Source organism: Myotis yumanensis, unplaced genomic scaffold (genome assembly GCF_028538775.1).
Source record: "Myotis yumanensis isolate MYYU_CA2020_CCGP unplaced genomic scaffold, mMyoYum1.0.hap1 SCAF_10, whole genome shotgun sequence".
Taxonomy (NCBI): Eukaryota; Metazoa; Chordata; class Mammalia; order Chiroptera; family Vespertilionidae; genus Myotis; species Myotis yumanensis.
In genome coordinates, this window is record NW_027223761.1 from 5,126,370 (window position 1) to 5,146,761 (window position 20,392).

The 20,392-nt window shown below is 46.4% G+C and overlaps 1 protein-coding gene and 1 non-coding gene across 2 annotated transcripts; both read left to right on the forward strand.

The window, feature by feature from the left end:
• The first annotated feature begins 135 nt into the window (after nucleotides 1-135).
• Nucleotides 136-14,555, forward strand: SPDYC (speedy/RINGO cell cycle regulator family member C). Its single transcript, XM_070426432.1, is given in 8 exon segments — nucleotides 136-462; nucleotides 12,579-12,759; nucleotides 13,056-13,114; nucleotides 13,382-13,467; nucleotides 13,558-13,729; nucleotides 13,815-13,859; nucleotides 13,861-14,158; nucleotides 14,335-14,555. Coding segments are annotated over 8 exon segments (900 nt in total). The 5' UTR covers nucleotides 136-432; the 3' UTR covers nucleotides 14,364-14,555.
• Nucleotides 1,468-1,570, forward strand: LOC139019202 (U6 spliceosomal RNA). Its single transcript, XR_011473080.1, has one exon. It is a non-coding gene; the product is annotated as a U6 spliceosomal RNA (small nuclear RNA).
• Nucleotides 14,556-20,392: the final 5,837 nt, after the last annotated feature.

Consider the following 20,392-nt stretch of genomic DNA (forward strand, 5'->3'; position numbering starts at 1 on the left):
CTGGGGTTCGTGCCCACGGTCCGAGCAAGAGGTGCAGTAGGGGGCCGGTGGGGAACAGGGCAGCCCGGGGGATGGCTAGAGCCCCCCTATTGATTAGTCACAGATGGTATCGCCCCGGCCGCCGGGTGGCCTCTGCCTAGCGGAGGACTCGGGCGCTCCTGGGAGGTGGGGCGTCCTGGGGGCCGTGTCCCTGGGAGTGGGGAGTACGCAAGGGATAGACAGGCCTGGGACATAAAGTGTTTTGAAACTAATTCCAGGGGGAGTCACAATAGTTTGACAAATAAGATGCTTTCTGGGAAAACTGGATTCAGAAGAGGAAAAACTCGTCTCCTCCAAGTTCACCCCAAATTGTGTGGAAGTAAGTTGGATCCCCGTGGCTGCTTCGGATTGGTCGAGATGTAGTTACGCGGACCAATAAAAAAAAGAAAGGAAATGTGCTGGCCTATAGGAAGAGAAAAGCAGGTGAGCGGTTGCTAGGGGCGGAAGGCAGCGTTGCCTAGGACTAGGTCCAAGCCCAATGGGCAGAGAGTGGGGAAGGCGCTGTCGGGCGGGTGGCGGGTGCGAGTCTTCCTTGGGGGGACTTTTGCTGTGCTTTGTAGGAGAGGGGCGTCAGGTGAGCCACGGAGGGAGCAGAAGGCAGACCTTTAATGCCGGGTGGGAATGACCTGTTAAAAGGCTTCACTGTCCTGGTATTGTTCAGTTCTGGGCCAGAGGCACAGCTCCCTCTCGTCGCGTGCTGCCCGGTATCCAGTTTGTGCCAACCCGGTCTGTTCATTGGCAGAATGAAGCTAACGCGCCCACTTTGTGCCTTGAAATTTTATCATCTCATTTAACTATCGATCATTAAAGTTTATGAGCTAGGTGGTGCTATCTTCATTTTATACGTGAGACAGTTGAGGTCCAGAGATTTAACGAGACCTGCCCTGGGGTTGGCATTGAGTCCCGTCCTGTTGCCTCAGCCACCTTCACCACAACCTGTTGACCTGGATTGAAGTACTGCTACATGCTACAACATTGACCTAGTCAGTTTTGCTTGTGAACTGTCACTTAGTTGATTCCCCATGAAGCCATCTATGACTTTCTAGCAACCATTAGAGTTAATAAACAAGTTCAGTAAGGTTGTAGGATAGAAGATTAATATGCAAAATTCAATTGTATTTTTATACACTAGTAATGAAAAATCCAAAAATGAAATCAAGGAAACATTTCCATTTACAGTGCACACAAAAATGCTTATGATAAATTTATCAAAAGAAGTATAAGATTGGTACACTGAATATTACAAAACATAATTGAAGTAAATTAAAGACCTAAATAAATACCTCATATGCATAGATCCTAAGACTTAATATTGTTTGATAGCAATATTCCCCAAATTTGATCTAAAAATTCAACAGTCCCTATCAAAGTCCCAGCTGCCTTTATTGCAAAAATTGACAAGGTGATCCTAAAATTCACATTGACTACTCGCTTCAGCAGCACATATACTAAAATTGGAAGGATACAGAGAAGATTATCATGGTCCCTGTGCAAAGATGACATACAAATTAGAGAAGCATTCCATAAAATTCATATTGAAATGCAGGAGAGTCAGAATAGAGAAAACAGGTTTGGAATAAATAAAGTTGTATTCATACTTCTTGATTTTAAAACGTACTACAAATCCACACTAATTAAGATAGACAAATAAATCAATGGAATAAAATTAAGAGTCCAGAAATAAACACACATTTATGGTCAATTGATTTATTATTATTTTTTAAAATCCTCACCCAAGGATGTTTTTCCATTGGTTTTTAGAGAGAGGGAAAGACAGAAATATTAATGTGAGAAACACATCGATTGGTTGCCTCCTGCATAAGCCCTGACCAGGACCCAAGCCGGGGAGGAGCCTGCAACTGAGGTATGTGCCCTTGACCAGAATCAAACCTGGGACCCTTGAGTCCAAAGGCCAACACTCTATCCACTGAACCAAACCAGCCCAGGCAGTCAATTGATTTTCAACAAGGCTGCTAAGACAATGCAATGGAGGAAAGAATAGTCTTGTCAACAAATGCTGCTGGGGCTACCTTACACCACACACAAAAATTAACTCAAAATGGATCAGAGACCTAAATGTAAGACCTAAAGTTATAAAAGTATTAGAAGAAAACTTAAGCATAAATCTTCATGAGCTTTGGTTGGATAATGGTTTCTTTCCTATGACACCAAAAGCACAGCAACAAAAGGAAAACTAGATACATTGGATTTTATCAAAATTTTAAAATGTTGTACTTCAAAGGACACCATTCAGAAAATGAAAAGACAACCCACAGGATGGGAGAAAATATTTGCAAATCATATATTAGGTAAGGGACTTGTATCTATAATATATAAAGAACTCATAACTCTAACAAAAAGACAAGTAACCGCCGAAACCGGTTTGGCTCAGTGGCTAGAGCGTCGGCCTGCGGACTGAAAGGTCCCAGGTTCGATTCCGGTCAAGGGCATGTACCTGGGTTGCGGGCACATCCCCAGCGGGAGATGTGCAGGAGGCAGCTGATCGATGTTTCTCTCTCATCGATGTTTCTAACTCTCTATCTCTCTCCCTTCCTCTCTGTAAAAAATCAATAAAATATATTAAAAAAAAAAAAAAGTCAAGTAACCCAATTTTATGGGCAATGGATTTGAATAGAAACTTATTCAAAGGAGATCTAAAAATGGCCAATAGGCACATCATGGTTATGCAAATCAAAAACACAATGAGATACCAGTTCACACCCACTAGGATATTATAACTAAACACAATAACAAGTTTTAGGAAAGATGCTGAGAAATTGGTACACTCATACATTTCTGGTAAAAGAGTACAGATGCTTTGGAAAACAGTTCGGCAGTTTCTCAAGAAGTTAAACATACAGTTACCATATGACCCAGATATTCCACTCCTAGATACATATCTAAGAGATTTGAAAACATCTGTTCATAGAAACACTTGTACCTGAATGTTCATATCAGCCAAGCAAGCTTTCAGGTGCCTGCAGCCCTGGGCAATATCTTGACTGCATGCAACCTCATAAAACACTGTGAGTCTCTCCCAGATAAGTTGCTCCTGAATTCCTGACCCACAGAACAACGAGATAATAAATTGTGTGTTTTTTCATTTAAACCACAAAGTTCTGAAGTCATTTTTACACAACAACAACTAATACATCTCTTTGACAGAGAAGAGCAACTGGAGGTCAAGCTCACACCTGATTATTGGAGAACCCAGGCTCTTTCTATCTTATGGCTCTGCCTTTCCTAGGGGCCCTTGGAGTTCCTGGGAGATCTGCATTTGGCTGGAAGTCAGGGATATAAAAAGTGAGGTAGATCATAAGAGAGGGAGGCTCTCAAAGGCTGCACCTGGCAATTAAGAATAAAAAATAATAAAAATGGGATGATGAAGTGACATTTTAGATGAAACCATAAGATGATTAGAGGGTAGGGTGGGTGAAAGGGAGAAAGGAATAGGATCAGTCAGCAGGAAGACCCTCTGGCCTGCATGGAAAGTCCAGGTGTATATTAGGAAACAGAGAATTCAGGGGGACTGAAGCTTGGTGAGTGAGGCCGAGAATGGCTGAAAACGAGCCTGAAGAGATGGGTGAGCCAGATCCAGTGGGCCATGAAAACAGCCTCTTAATGACTTTGGGGTTTACACTAGGGTCAGTGGAAAGATACTGCCAAGGGCTCAGCAGGAGATGGCTGAGCATATACTGCACTGGGAGATATTATCCTTGGCCTCAGTAGAGTGGGGGACTGGAGGAGGGAGGGGAGTGCCAGTTGGAGCAGGAGGAGTGGTCAGGAAGCTGATGCAGTGGCTCATATAGAGATAAAGACAGCCTGCTCTGGACTGGAGTGGACGGAAGTGCCAAAGGTGTGGAGGGCCAGAATTCAGTATCCGATTAAGCGTGGGGGAGAGGGAAAGGGAGAAACGGAGGGGCCCTGTGTGGAGGATAAAATTATTCTCTAAGATGGAGAATCCCAGAGATAGCAGGTTTGGAGGCAGCATGTTGAGTTCACTTTTTAAAATTATGACCTATGTGATATGTACAAAGTAATTGATGTCAATTATACATGAATAGTGGCATGAATAATTAAATAACCCCCCAATTTGACAAGCAGAACATTAACAATATCACTGTTTTCCTATTTCCTCCTCACCATCACATCTCTCTGTCTCCCACCCCAAGATACTGCACCCCCAATTTTATATTTTTCAGTTCATTACCTTTCATTTTTCTCATAAACTCAGTGGTTATCCTATATAATAAAAGGCTAATATGCAAATTGATGAAACAGCGGAATGACTGGTTGCAATGACGTGCACTGACCACCAGGAGGCAGACACTCGATGCAGGAGCTGCACCCTGGTGGTCAGTGCGCTCCCACAGGGGGAGTGCCACTCAGCCAGAAGCCGGGCTTACCGCTGGCGAGTGCAGCAGCGGTGGCAGGAGCCTCTCCCACCTTGGCAGCAGCGCTAAAGATGTCCGACTGCTGGCTTAGGCCCACTCTCCTCCTCCTCCACTGCTGGGGAGTGGGCCTAAGCTGGCAGCTGGACATCCCCCAAGGGCTCCTGGACTGTGAGAGGATGGAGGCCGGGCTGAGGGACCCCTCTGAGAGCACAAATTTCATGCACTGGGCCTCTAGTTTTATTATAACTATAACTATGCTTATAAAAATGTTCCAGTTAAGAATGGAAAGGATTTGATTTCTCAGTGCAAAACTGCACTCCAGAGAAAGCTGCCAATATCTAGATCCCATTTCAACAACTGGCTCAAACATTCTGCCCAGCCACTGTCTCTCCTCTTGCCGAGGAGATGGTACAGTTTTTCTCCTCTAATCTGTTAAAGGAGTAAATTGCATTAATTACATTTCTCATCTCTAACCTCGCATTTTTAGAATAAATCCCACTTGGGCACAGTGTGTTATTTATTTTATACATTACTAGATTCAGTTTACTGATAATCTGTTTAGGATATTTACATCTATGTTTATGAGCCTGCAGTATTTCTTTCTCATGCAGTTCTTATTTTTTTAAATATTTATTTTTATTGATTTCAGAGAGGAAGGGAGAGGGAGAGAGAGATAGAAACAATGATGAGAGAGAATCATTGGTCGGTTGCCTCCTACTGGAAATTGAGCCTGCAACCTGGGCATTTGCCCTGACTGGGAATCAAACCGTGACCTCCTTGTTCAGAGGTCAATGCTCAGCCACTGAGCCACGCTGGCCAGCCTCAGGCAGTCCTTGTTAATGTTTGGTGTCAAGCATGCTACCTTTATGACATGTATAGGGGAGGTTGTAAGGATTTGTATAAGATAGCAGTATTTGTTCTTTGAATGTTTGGATAATCTCACTGGTGGAGCCATATGGGCCTGGAGTTTTTTTTGTGATAAGTTTTTTGTCTACTGATTCAATTTGTTTAATATTATAGGACTAACCTGGGTTTCTATTTCTACTTGTTTTAGTTTTGCTGAGTTACATTTTTCTATAGAGACTTGTCCATTTTCATATAACCTTAAATATAAGCATATAAAATTAATAAATATTTTACATATCCTACATAATAAAAGGCTAATATGCAAATTGTCTCCTCGACCAGGAATTTGACCAGGGGGTGGGGCCGGCAGGCCAACCGCCCCACAGCCCCTCCCCCCGGCCAGCCTGGCCTGATCAACCCCAATCGGGATGGGCCAGCCAGACCCCACCTGTGCATGAATTCATGCACCAGGCCTCTGGCAAAATATAAATATAAAGTTGGCATAGGTTGTTCATAATATCTTCATATATTTTATTGTCTAACAGGTGTAGTTTTATAAAATATATTTTTACTGATTTCAGAGAGGAAGGAGAAAGAGAGAGAAAGAAACATCAATGATGAGAGAGAATCATCTATTGGCCGCCTCCCACATGCCCCCCACTGGGGATCGGGCCCACATTGGGGATCGGGCCCATAATCTGGGCATGTGCCCTTGACTGGAATCAAACCTGGGACCCTTTAGTCCGAAGGCTGATGCTCTATCCACCGAGCCAAACCAGCTAGCGCTTTCATTCCTGTTATTGTTAATTTGTGCCTTCTTTTTAAAAAATTTTATCTGAATCCATGTTGCTAGAGGTTTGTGAATTTTATTGGTATTATCGAAGAAACATTTTTACTTTTTAAATTCTTTCCATTATATGTTTTCTAATTTATTAATTTCTGCTCTTTATTCTTTTATTCCTTCTACTTTCATTAGGTATATTTTTCTGTTCTTTGTAAAATATTTATTTATTTATTTTGAAATAATTTAGATTTACAAAAAATTGCAAAAACTGTGCAGAGATTCCCTGTACTCCCTTCATCACACGTTTCTTAATGCTAACATCTTACACAACCATAAGACAGTTTTAAAACCAGGAAATTAACATTGCTATAACACTGTTAGCTAATCTACAGACCTTATTTTGACTGTGCCAGTGGTCCCACTAACGTTTATTTCCTGGTCCAGGATCCAATGTAGAATTCCAAATTGCCTGTAACTGCTATATTAGTCATATCCTGTTGTGTCACAAATACCCTAAAATTTAGAAGCTTCAACACAACAAATATTTATTATCTCATAGTTTCTGTGGGTCAGGAATTTGGGAGCTGCTTAGCTGGGTAGATCTTGCTCAGGGTCTCTGGTGAGGTTGCATCCATGACGTCAGCTAGGCCTGCAGTCATCTGACCTCTTAAGACTGGGAATCTGCTTTCAAGGTGACATAACGGCAGGGGGCCTCAGTTCCTCGCCACATGGGTCTCCCCAGACTGCTGCTTGAATGGCCTCATGACATGGCAGCTGGCTTCTCCCAGGGAGAGCAAGGTTGAAGTTGCAAAGTCTTTTACGACTCACTTCAGAAATCAGTGTCATTTCTACAATATCCTGTAGGTACACAGGTCAGCCCTGCTCCAGGAATGCCGGGATCACTGGGAGACCATCTTGGAGGCTGGCTGCTACAGTTGTCATATCTCCTTGGTCTCCTCCAATCTGGGATAGTTTCTTAGATTTTTTAAAATATATATATATATTTTATTGATTTTTCACAGAGAGGAAGGGAGAGGGTTAGAAAGTTAGAAACATCGATGAGAGAGAAACATCGATCAGCTGCCTCTTGCATACCCCTGACTGGGGATGTGCCCACAACCAAGGTACATGCCCTTGGCCGGAATCGAACCCGGGACCCTTGAGTCCGCAGGCTGACGCTCTATCCACTGAGCCAAACCAGTCAGGGCTTAGATTTTTTTTTCTTCCATGAACTTGACATGTATGAAGAGTACTGTCCAATTATTTTGTAGACTATCTCTGTCAATTCGGATTTATTTGATGTTTTATAATGATTACTTTGAGCTTACTCATTTGAGGCAAGGAGAGTAATGAAGTGATGTGTTCTTCTCAGAGCATATTACATGGTACATAATGTTGGTATGTCTTCTTCTGGTCACATGAACTTTGATCACCTGGATAAGGTGGTATCTGCCGGGTTTCTCTACTATGAAATTACTCTCTTTTTTTGTGACTTGTAAACATCTTGTGGGGAGATACATCAAGTTTATGCATATAAACAAGTAATAGATTTGGGGGTACAGTTTAGATTTACAGAATTGAGTAGATAATACAGAGTTCCACATCCCTTCCCCCACACCTCCACCTCTGATTATAGTTTCTTCTATTATTATTTTTTTAAAGATATATTTTACTGATTTTTTACAGAGAGGAAGGGAGAGGGATAGAGAGTTAGAAACATGGATGGGAGAGAAACATCGATCAGCTGCCTCCCGCACACCTCCTACTGGGGATGTGCCCACAACCAAGGTACATGCCCCTGACCGGAATCGAACCTGGGACCCTTCAGTCCGCAGGCCGACGCTCTATCCACCGAGCCAAACCACCGGTTAGGGCTCTTCTATTATTATTTTTTTTAAACTAATTTTGTTCAATATTGGTACTTTTTTTTTAACATGAAGATTTATCCTTTTTAGTGTGTGTGTGTGTGTGTGTGTGTATTGATTTCAGAGAGGAAGGGAGAGGGAGAGATAGAAACATCAATGATGAGATGATGAGAAAGAATCATTGATTGGCTGCCTCCCGCTAGCCCCATACTGGGGATCGAGCCTGCAACCTGGGCATGTGCCCTGACCCCTGGTTCATAGGTCAACGCTCAACCACTGAGTTACGCCTGCTGGGCTTGGTTGATTCTTGTATGTGTCCTGACTGGGGATCAAACCCACAACCTTGGTGTACCAGGATGATGCTCTAACCAACTGAGCTACCCAGGCTGGGCTTTTTTGTTTTGTTTTGTTTTTAATCATAGTCTCTGTTAATTTTCTTCCTGTTCATTTATGTGGTATTGGGGCATTTTACAATATTCCTAGTTCAATAGCACACTCTTTTTTTTTTTTCCCCCAATAGCACACTCATGTCAATATAGCAAAGACCAGATATGTTAGTGGATTTTTGTTTATTTGGTGAGAGGAGGGATTTGTGACTTCCAATTTTTTTGTTTCTCTTTTGTCTGGCAAGACCCTACATTTTCCCCTTTTTTTCTCCCTTTATCACTCAATCGCCTTGGTGCACCTCTCTCTCTCAGTCTCTCTTTTCTGGCCTTTATCGCAGAATTTATGCATTTTAGAGACTAACCCTTCAAATCCCACATGCCTTCTCTGTAGTCTGAGCTTTTCCTGGTATTTTAACTGCGGAAGGACCTCGTCTTTCCTACAGAAGTTGTAGATCAGATCAACCTTGGGCCAAGCTGCCAGCTTTCCTGTCCCCTCTTCCGGTTTTCTTGGCACAAAGGCTTGTGGCAGGTGGAGGTGAGGCGGCGGTGTGGGGGTCGGCACCGGGATTCGGTGTCTCTTTTCATTTACACTTACTCTGAACTTTGCACGGTCTCTGCTTTCAAGGGTGGAGGCTGTGTTTCCGGCGGACTTTTATTCCCCATTCTTGTTCTGATTTGTTTTGGAAGGAAACGGAGATGGAGACTTAGGCAGCAGCTATGGCCCTCAGCTACTTGAGGCCCTCAGCTCCTATTTTGTGCCTTTTTAAGACAGAGCTTAGCTCATTAGCTTGAATTCTCTTTTTTATTATCCAATATTGTACGTATTTGAGGTAACAAATTCCTCTCTAAGAACTGTTAGTGTGTCTCCCAACTTTGACAATCAATATTTTCATTATGATTGCAACCTGAAGCACCACAAATCTATTATCTATTTTTTAAAATATTTTTTTAATTCATTTCAGAGAGGAAAGGAGAGGGAGAAAAAGATAGAAACATCAAGGATGAGAGAGGATTATGGATGGGCAGCCTCCTGCACACCCCATACTGGGATGGAGCCCACACCCTGGGCACGTGCCCTGACCGGGAATTGAACCGTGACCTCCTGGTTCATGGGTCGATGCTCAACCACTGAGCCATGCTGGCCGGGCGCCTACTTTCTAATTTATGTTGTGTGTTTTTTTTACCTTGATGCAGGATTCCCCTTTCCCCACCCTAAGCCCTAATTTACCTGTTTGTTGTCAGTGTTTGACTTAATTGTCTTGTGGTAAAAAATAAGCAAACACCACACAGATGGAATGATTTTAATTTTTTAAAATTAGTTAAGTTACTTTATGGTTTAGAATTTGAGACTTTATTGGAAAATGTTTTGCATGTGTGCTTTTCTGCATTTGTTGGGTGTACTGCTTCTCATCTGTCCACTAGGTCATATTTGTTAACCGTATTCTTCACACCTTTTAAATCCTTGCTGTTTTCCCTGACTGGGTAGCTCCGTTGGTTAGAGCATCCACCAGATACGTAAGATTGGGAGTTTCATCCCCGGTTAGGGTTCATACAAGAATCAGCCAGTGAACGAAACAAATCCACAACCTTTTGGTGCATGGGACGATGCTCCAACCAACGGAGCCACCTGGCCAGGACTAAATACATATTTTAAGTCTCCTGTCACTACCTCATACTTGTTAGGATAGCTATTATCAACAAAACAGAAAATAACAACTGTTGGCAAGAATGTGGAGAAATAAGAACCCTGTGCATTGTTTGTGGAATGTAAAATGGTTCAGACGCTGTGGAAAACAATTTGATGTTTCCTCAAAAATTAAAAATAGAATTAGCAAATGATGCAGCAATTCCACATCTGGGTATATAACCCAAAGTACTGAAAGCAGAGTCTCAAACAAAATGTGGCATATACATAGAATCAATATTATTTAGTCTTAAAAGAGGAAGAAAATTCTGACAAAGGCTACAGCATGAATGAACCAATAGACAGTGTGCTAAGTGAAATAAGCCAGTCACAAAAAGACAGATGTTGTATGATTCCACTTACACGAGGTGTCTAGAGTAGTTGAATTCATAGGGCAGAAGATAAAATGGTGGCCCTGGCCGAGGAGCTCAGTTGGTTAGAATGTCATCCAAATATCAAGGTTTCAGGTTCAATCCCTGGTTGGAGCACATACAAGAATCAACCAATAAATGAATACATAAATGGGACAACAAATCCCTCTCCTTCCCTCTCTTCCTTTCCTTCCTCTCTTTCTCTAAAATAAATAAATAAAAATTAAAAAGAAAAATTATTTTTAAAAGACAAAGAAAATAGAAAGGTGGCACCAGGGGCTGGGAGAGTCAGGGTTTCATGGGTGCAGAAATCCAGTTTTGCAAGATGAAGCGTTCAGGAGATGAATAGTGGGTGTTGATTTCACACCAATAGGAATGTACTTAAAACCAATAAACTTAAAAATGATTAAGGTGGTAAATTTTTTTTTTTTTTAACCCTTGACCAGAATCGAACCTGGGACCCTTCAGTCCGCAGGCCGACGCTCTATCCACTGAGCCAAACCAGTCAGGGCAAGGTAGTAAATTTTGTTATGTATATTTTACCACACACACACACACACAAAAAGGAAAAAAGAGTTACCTGTCTAGGTAGGATTGTACACAGTAAATGAGCCAGTGAAGACTTGAAGCCCAAAGGGCCTAATGCTGCTGGCCCAACGGGGTGGGGCGGGTGGGGGAGGGCTGGGCAGGGCAGCGGTAGCTTAGTGATTTTGTTTTTCAGTCCTCACTGAGGATATTTTTTCAATTGATTTCCAGAGAGAATGGGAGGGGAAGAGAGGAGAGAGAGAAATATGGATTGGTTGCCTCCCACACACGGCCCTATCAGGGCTGGGGAAGCTGCGCCCTTGACCGAAATCGAACCCGTGACCCTTCAATCCGTGGGCAGAAGCTCTAACCATTGAGCAACGGGTCAGGGTGGCTTAGTGGTTTTGGGTAAAGGCCTCCTCCACCAACTCTGGGCCATCAGTCAGGCTCTCCCTCCCTCTCTCGAAGGATCTTGGGAAGGGGATGTAGCCTGTTGGGATTCTCATGCCAGGACCATCTCCTCTCTGGCTCCCAGGTTTTGGGATTCCTGGATCTGAAGAAAACACAGGCACACCCAGCGACCCTGCCCCAGCGAGGCACAGTCAGTGAATTTTAACGCACATGTCAGTCATGGCCTCATCCCCCGGCACCTGGCTCCGCATCTGTCAGGAGGTGGGGAGGGGCCTGCCGCCTCTCAGGCCCTGGGCTCCAGCTCCTCACCTCTTTGCAGGTGGTGAAGCTTTGGAGTCTGTATCTTGGGCAGCTGGGGAGGCGAGCGGTGGAGGCTGGATGTACTCCTGGCAGAGGTGGGTGGGCTGGCCCAAATCCCCACTCGCAGGAAGGGGCGGGCCGGCAGCGAGCTGTGGGCAGGGCCGCCCTGAGGCTATATAAATGCAGGAACTGGAGGCTGCAGGCTACGCTGTAGGTAACCCCTGAGCTCAGGTGAGGCTTCTGGAGAGCAAAGGAGGAGGCTGGGCTGCCGGTGGGGTCCTAGGTGGAAGCTCCCGGGTTGACCACGGGGCGGTGGGCGGCACCTTCTCCTGAGTCCTTTAGGTGGCGTCTCTCTCCAGAACTTGATACGTTTGAGGTGGTCCCAACTCAACTCGCTTAAACCCAAGCATTGGCGTAACAACATCCCTCCTTCTGGGCCTCAGTTTCCCCCTGTGAAATAAGGGGTTAGTGGTCCCGTAAAGATGGCCACTTTGGTGCATGGTGAGAGGGTGGTTGTGAGCTGGGGGAGCATGGGGAACAGTCAAACTCTTCGGTTTTGGGGGTCAGACGGGCTCCACTTTTAGGTGGCCGTGAGTCTTCACACTTGTTTCCACGTTTGCAAAATGGGTCTTCGGTTCTGTCTGCCTACCAGGGGGAATAAGGTGATGCCCTCAACGCATTCAGCACAGCTCTAGGCACTTAGGGTCCCTCAGTGCTGCCTGCTGCGGCTCTTACTCTCTGGCGCAGGCTGGAGGGGCCAGAGCCGGGGGTGGGGAGCTGCAGCCTCAGGATCTCTGCTCTTTTCTGGCCTCCCCACCCTACAAGCCCCCCGTTTCCTTCTCTTCCAAGACCCCAAATCTCCATCTTCATCCATCCACCTTCTGGAGGCCTCTCTCAGACCAGCCTCACCACCCCCTTGACTTGTTGGGGGCGAGGGGAAAGCTGCTAAGTCCTGGGGCTCCTTTCTCTACAGGTCACCCGCCCCCACCCCGCCCCACCCGCCCCCACCCCCTATGAGATGAGCAAAGCCCGAGCCCCTGCCCATGAGGTTGCCATCCAGGTGAAGCTGTGGGGCTGGAGCTGTCAAGATGGGGGCAATGGGCCTCTCGCTGCCCGCCAGCACCTGGAGCTCCGGGCCTTCCTTCGCCTGCTGGGTGAGCTGACTGGGGACTGGCATGGGAGGGACCAAGCTGGGAGCAGACATGAGAGGTGGGCTCTCCCTGCCCCTTCCCTTCCCTTCTCTTCCCTTCCCTTCCCTTCCCTTCCCTTCTCTTCCCTTCCCTTCCCTTCCCTTCCCTTCCCTTCCCTTCCCTTCCCTTCCCTTCCCTTCCCTTCCCTTCCCAGGTGGCCCTGGTTTGGCAGTGGAGTCGGGCTTTGCAGCTTGGTGCTGCTCTTGTCTGGTGGGAGGTGGGTGGTAACCACACTTAGCCTTTCTCCTCTCTGCCCGCAGAGCACAGCTGCCTCCAGGAATTCCTCGCCAGAGACCCCTGTTTCCAGGTTTCAGATAAGGTGAGGGGACACTGCACTGCGGGTTGAAGTTGTGGCCACTGGGGGAGGTTGACTTGGTGGGGATCGCCTGCTGCTGATTCACTGGGTCCCCTGGTCTGGTGGAGGGACCGCCTGCTTTTTTAGCCCATGTCTCTGCAGGCCCCTCCCCACCTTTAACCCTGGTTTCTGTAACCCCCACAGAGCTTCCTTGGGTGCAAATAGGCCTGGCACAGCTCCCCTTTCCCCCCAGTGCCCAACTCTAACTTCTCCCCCCTGCTGTGCCCGCAGTATCTCCTGGCCATGGTGCTGGTCTACTTCCGGCGCGCCAACCTGCAGCTCAGCGAGTACACCTGCAGCAACCTGTTCTTGGCACTGTGAGCGCCCTGGCGGGGTGGGCACACCCTGCTGTAGGGTGGGCAGGGCAGATGCTTCTAACCCCTGCCCACCCCCACCCCTGTGCCCAGGTACCTTGCAAACGATATGGAGGAGGACCTGGAGGAAGCCAAATGTATGATTTTCCCGTGGGCCCTGGGCGAGGGCTGGCACAATCAGGTGGCAGACTTCCTGCGTCAGAGGGACGAGCTGTGGGCGAGGATGGGCTTCCGGGCTTTAGTGAGCCGCCGGCACTGTGAGAAGGTGAGGCCCTGATGGCATCCTGGGGTGGGAAAAAGAGGCTGGGGACCCCCCAACCCCCATTTACCGTTTACTCCACCTCTGCCAGGTCATGGCCATGGAGCCATCCCACTGGGCCTGGACTCGGGAGCGGTACCCCCCACCACGGCGGGGCTCACAGGAGCTACTCAAAGGCCGGGATCACCCTCCCCGGGGGCCCCGGCTTCTCACCACCCCGCTGCTCCCTCTGTGGCTCGCCCCCTCTCCATAGTCACTACTCCCACCAGCCCTGCCCCTTGCCTGTCTTACCCGAGAGTCCTGCCCCAAACCCCGAGTGGTACGGCTCTCCTTCCCAGGCCTGTCTCTCCGGGGCCGAAGACCCCTGGGCTGGGGGCTTCCTCATGGTCCTGCCCTCCCAGCTACTTCTGGAGCCAGGCACCTACACCCTTCACAGTGAGTTGAGGGCAGAGCTGGGGGTGGGCTTGGGCGCCTGGGAGACAGGTGTGAGGCTGACAGAATGAGAGGAAGGGCCAGGACTGCAGGTCTGGGCGCATGCCCCAGCCCTGCCAGCTCCTAGCTGTGTGAGCTGGGAAGTGTCCTCTCTGAGCCTCTCTTCGTCCTTCCCCCAGTCCTCTTGGAGCCGCTGCCAGTGCCCTAGGCGCAGACGGATGGACGGACGGATGGACGGACGCTCGCAGGGTGAAGAGCAGCTGGCCTGCCTGCCCTGTGGCCCGCTGCCCTCCTGTCTTGTTGACTGCAGGCTGTCAGTGCTGCCCAAGCCCCCTGCCCCTCCTCCCAACCTGCAACTTGCACCCACCCTGACCCTGCCCGCCTCTAATAAACTCATGTCCACTGTGCTTAGGCCTGGCTCCGTGGCGCAGGGTGGGGGAGGGAGGGAGTGGGCCGAGAGGCGTCTGGCAGGTTCAGATCTGTGGTTGAGACCCATGAGCACAAGTTCTGTCATCGCTCTTCTCCTTCCCGTTGGTGGCGGTCATCCCGAGCCTCAGTTTCCCCTCTCTGGCCTCCCCTGTGGGTGAGGAGATCTGCCGTGTGGATGGCACTGGATGAGATGAGGGGTACGCAGCCCTAGGAGGAGGGCCTGGAGCCTACTGCACACAAAAAGCTCAAATGAAAAACAGCTCTACACTTGCCCAAAATGCCCGGGGGGCAGGTCTGTTTAGGAATAAGACTAGGCCCTTGCCCTGGCCTGCAATCCAATAGAATGTCATGGCTATGCTAGAACACCCGTCCCCAAAGGGTGTTTGTTAATGACGGGGCAGGGCAGGCTTTCCAGAGGAGGTGGGGTTTGAACTGGCCTTGGACAGTGTCAGGTTTGCATGAGGGCTGGCGAGGGGGGTGGTTCTGAGGAAGGGGCTTCTTAGAGAGACAGCCTAGAGTAGTGACTAAGTCTTGGTCTCTGAGCCAGGCAGCTTCAAATTCCAGGTTCCTGCGTGACCTTGGCATGTTACTGAACCTCCCCCACTGCCTCATCTGTAAGAGGGGCATTGTACCCAAACGGGTTTTGAATGATCTAACCCTAGAAGGGTTTAGAACTGCCTCAAGAGTAGAGCGCAGCCCTGGCCGGGTAGCTGGATTGATTGGAGCGTCGTCCCGATGTGCCAAGGTTGCGGGTTCGATCCCTGGTTAGGACACATAAGAAGCAACCAGTGAATGCATAAATAAATGGAACAGCAAACTGACGTTTCTCGCTCTCCCTCCCCCTCTCTCTTTCTAAAAAAAAAAAAAAAATCAATAAAAAAAGGATGGAGCTCAAATATGTGTTACAGCCCTAGCCGGTTTGCTCACTGGGTAGAGCATCAACCTGCAGACTGAAGGGTCCTGGGTTTGATTCCAGTCAAAGACACATGCCTGGGTTTCGGACTCTATCCCCAGTAGGGGGCGTGCAAGAGGCAGCCAAGCAATGATTCTCCCTCATCCATTGATGCTTCTTTCTCTCTCCCTCTCCCTTCCTCTCTGAAATCAATTAAAAAAATTTTTTTTTAAATCAAAGGAAAAATACCCTCTGGTGAGGATTTATGTGTGTGCGTGTGTGTGTGTGTCTATGTGTGTGTGTCTGTCTGTGTGTGTGTGTGTGTGTGTGTGTTACAAATAGAGGAAAATTCTGCCTACAGAACAGTTTGGGGCTGGAACAGAAGACAGAGAATAAAAATACATATATTTGGTCTTTGTTCCTGGTTCCTGGCACAGAGCTCCTTAAATCCTTAGAATTTCCTGAGTCATAGGAGTAGAGCCAGTCCCTTTGGACCACACCTGCATTTATGCTAATGAGTGACTTAGCTCAATCTAGAGCAGCGGTTCTCAACCTGTGGGTCGCGACCCCTTTGGGGTTGAACGACCCTTTCACAGGGGTCGCCTAAGACCGTCAGAAATCACATATATAATTACATATTGTTTTTGTGATTAATCACTATGCTTTAATTATGTTCAATTTGTAACAATGAAAATACATCCTGCATATCAGATATTTACATTACTATTCATAACAGTAGCAAAATTACAGTTATGAAGTAGCAACGAAAATAATTTTATGGTTGGGGGTCAGCACAACACGAGGAACTGTATTAAAGGGTCGCGGCATTAGGAAGGTTGAGAACCACTGATCTAGAGGGTGTGGGAACTTACACACACACACACCCATCTCCAGCAGGGGCCGGGGACTGGAGAGCAGAGCCTGGGTTGGTGAACGCAGTGTGTTGGGAGGTGGCTCGCCTGGAGAGGGCATGGAAGCTTTGTACCCCTCCCCCCATACGAAACCGGACCACCCAGGGGTCTGGGCTGCCTCTCACTACTGGAGCCAATTATGCAGTCAGGTTTGAATCATATATGAGCGTTTATTCCAATAATGCCTGCAGTATGGGAGAGCAGCAGGTCATCCAGGAAAACCTGCTCCGCAGCCCCCATAAGTCAGCTGCTGATATGGACTAAGACAAGGATTACATGGGGAGGTAGGCAAAAGGGATAAAAAATGGGTATAGGCCGGCTGGTGTGGCTCAGTGGTTGAGCATCAACCTATCAACCAGGAGATCATGGTCAAGGCAGATGCCCGGATGGCAGGCTCGATCCCCAGTAGGGGGCGTGCCAGAGGCAGCTGATTGATGATTCTCATTGATGTTTCTATCTCCCTCTCCCTTCCCCTCTGAAGACAATAAAAACCTATTTTATTTTTTTAAAAATGACAGAAAAAATATATAAAAATAAAAAATGACAGGAAGAAAGGTCATTTTTTTTAAATGGATATAATGGTTACAGATGACAGGCATTGGGGGCTGAGGTGGGACTCCATTGTTTGGGCAACAAGGTTGTTAATCTTTCCGTGATAATAGGCAGTTTGGACCACATTCCAAAGTTGACTCCCAGGTCCGGGGGCGTACAACACCCAGCCAGGTTAGAATGTGCTTTCTTTCTTTTTTTATGATTAATATTTCTTGTAACTAATAGCTAGTCCTCAATATTCTATTTCTGCCCCTAACAATACCTTGCCCCACGCATCTCTTCTATTTGGCTGTTCCTGAGTTGTATCCTTTTTAATAAACTGGTAATAGTAAGTAAAGCACTTCCCTGCATTTTGTGAGCCTAAGTACTAAATTATCAACCCTGAGGAGGGGGTGATGGCACCCTCAAATTTGTAGCTGGCCAGACCAGAGTGGGGGTCGCCTGGGCATCCCTTTTGTGGGGCATCCTGTGGGACTGAGTCTTTACCCTACGAGGTCTGTGTTGACTCTGGGCAGTGAATGTCAGGACTGAATTGAATTGTGGGTACCTAGTTGGTGTTGGAGAATTGGTGTGGGGAAACCACAGGTATTTGGTAACTGGGAAAAAAACACATTTAGTGTGAGAAGTGGTGTCAGAAAAAAGACACCACAGCAAATATGCATTTATGTCCCACCCCCCTTAAAAAAACAAAAAGCAACTGAGTCACATTGGCCTGGGTTTGCTGGACAGATTTTTAAATCTAGTAAGGTAATTTTGTGTGGCTTCTGGGTTTTGTGTCATAACTAAAAAGATCTTTTCCACACTGAGGTGACTAAAAAAAGCTTCTCCTTATTCCTTGCTATATTTGTTTTCATTTTTATATATATAAATCTTGAGTTCATCTGTAATTTATCGTGTACAAAATTTCCTCCCATTTTCCTAACAGTTTTTTTATTGAAAACCTTATCTTTTAAAAAAAATATATTTTTTTATTGATTTCAGTGAGGAAGGGAGAGAGAGAGAGAGAGATAGAAATATCAATGATGAGAGAGAATCATTGATTGACTGCCCCCTGCACGCCCCTACTGGGGATCCAGCCTGCAACCCAGGCACGTGCCCTTGACCGAATTGAATCCAGGAATCTCCAGTTTGCAGGCCGACGCTCTATCCACTGAGCAAAACCAGCTAGGGTGAAAACTTAATCTTTTATTAAGGCATAGTTGACATGCAATAAACCACATACACTTAAAATGTACATTTTTGTTTTGACATGTATATACCCTTAAAACCATTACTGATCAAGATAATTAACATATCCATCATCCAATAAAGTTTCCTCAAGCCCCTTGATAATCCCTCCCTCCCATTCATTGCCATCTGCCAGCACCTCCATCAACTACTGATCTGCTTTCTGTCACTAAATTGGTGTCCCTTTTTTAGAATTTTCATATAAGTGGAATTATATGAATATGTACTCTCTCCTTTTTTTAGTATGTACTCTTGTCTGGCTTCTTACACTCAGTATAAATTATTCTCAGATTCACCCATTATTGTTCCTTTTTACTGCTGAGTACAACGATTTGTTGATGAACATTTGGTTGTTGCTGGTTTGGGCCATTACAAGTACAATTACAATGAATATTCATGCACAAGTCATTATACGGACATATGCTTTTATGGGGAACAGTGCCTAGGAGTAGAATGGCTGGGTCATATGTATGTTCAGCATTTTTTTTTTCTTTTTTAAAGATAGACTGTTTTTCAGAGCAGTTTTAGGTTTACAGAAAAATTGCTCAGCGGGGACTCTCTCCCCCTCCCCACGTGGGAGTCTGTACTTGTTCTTCAATAAATTGCCACCTTTACTACACAGTCTTCTGTCCGTGATTTCATTCTTCGACTCCAACAGACAAAGAGCCCAGGGAAAAACCATCCTGCCCAGGGGAACACCACGAATTTCCAGTCCAAAATTTCCATATCATAATGGTGCATAGGCCAGGAAATTCATAAGTCTACTCTCTTCACATCGAGCAAAATAGAGCCAAGGTCAAAAGCTGAACGTACCTCGACAGGAAAAATTGGTACCAGAAGGGAGACACTTCGCCTGAGATCCAGATCCTGCCACTGTGGGAGAAGTGCCCTCTGAAACCAATGCCCCGGCAATTGAGAAGGTTGATGATCTTCTGGAGTTGTGCATGGGAATTCGAGATATTGAATGAGCCACCACAATATTTGAAGCTGGAAAGGGCAAAGGTAATCCAGATGGATTAGCTGTGGCACTTGACAAAACTCTCGGAGACTCTATGTTCCCAGATGAATTTGTCTTTGATGTTTGGGAAGCCATTAGTGATGCCAAACGAGGAGGACTATGATGTGGATGTCCATCACTGGAGAAATGAACCATTGTTCCTGTGTGTGTATTTTTTTAAAAATATATTTTATTGATTTTTTACAGAGAGGAAGGGAGAGAGATAGAGAGTTAGAAACATCGATCAGCCGCCTCCTGCACATCTCCCACTGGGGATGTGCCCGCAACCCAGGTACATGCCCTTGACCGGAATCGAACCTGGGACCTTTCAGTCTGCAGGCCGACGCTCTATCCACTGAGCCAAACCAGTCTCGGCTGTGTGTGTGTTTTTTAAATAAACCTAAACAATCTGCTTTTAGGGGAAAAAATTGCTCAGCAAGTAGAGAGAATTCCCATCGATCCCCTCTCCCTCTGACACACTGTTTCTTCTATTACTGACATCTTGCATTGCTGTGGCGCATTTGTTACAATTGATGAGCCAATATTGATACATTATTACTAACTAAAGTCCACAGTTTACATTAGGATTCACTCAGTTTTGTACATCACAGGGGTTTGACAAATGCATGTCATGTATCCACCTTCACAGTATCATATAGTTTCACTGCCCTACAAATGCTCTGTGCTCCCCTATTCATTCCTCCTTCTGCGCCTGAACTCTTGGCAACCACCCATCTTTTTAAAAAAATCCTCACCCAAGAACACCCATTTAATGATTTTTAGAGAGAGGGGGAGAGAGAGACTTCCCTGTGAGAGAGAAACACTGACCGGCTGCCTCCCGTAAGCACCCAACCTGGGGTTGAACCGCAACCCAGGCATGTGCCCTGACCGGGAGTCGAACCGGTGCCTGGAACAATGTTCAACCAACTGAGCCACACTGGCCAGAGTGCACCCTTCTACTACTCATTTGCATTTCCCCAGTGAATAATGTGGTGGGCAATTTTTCGTGGCTTAGTTGCCATTCATATATCTTCTTGAATGAGGTGTCTATTCAAATCTTTTGCCCATTTTTATTGTATTAGTATTTTTTTGTTAACCCTCACCCGGGGATATTGTTCCATTGATTTTTTAGAGATAATGGAAGGGAGGGGGAGAGACAGAGAAAGAGAAACATCGATGTGAGAGAGACACATCAATTGGTAACCTACCACAGGCGCCACAACCAGGGC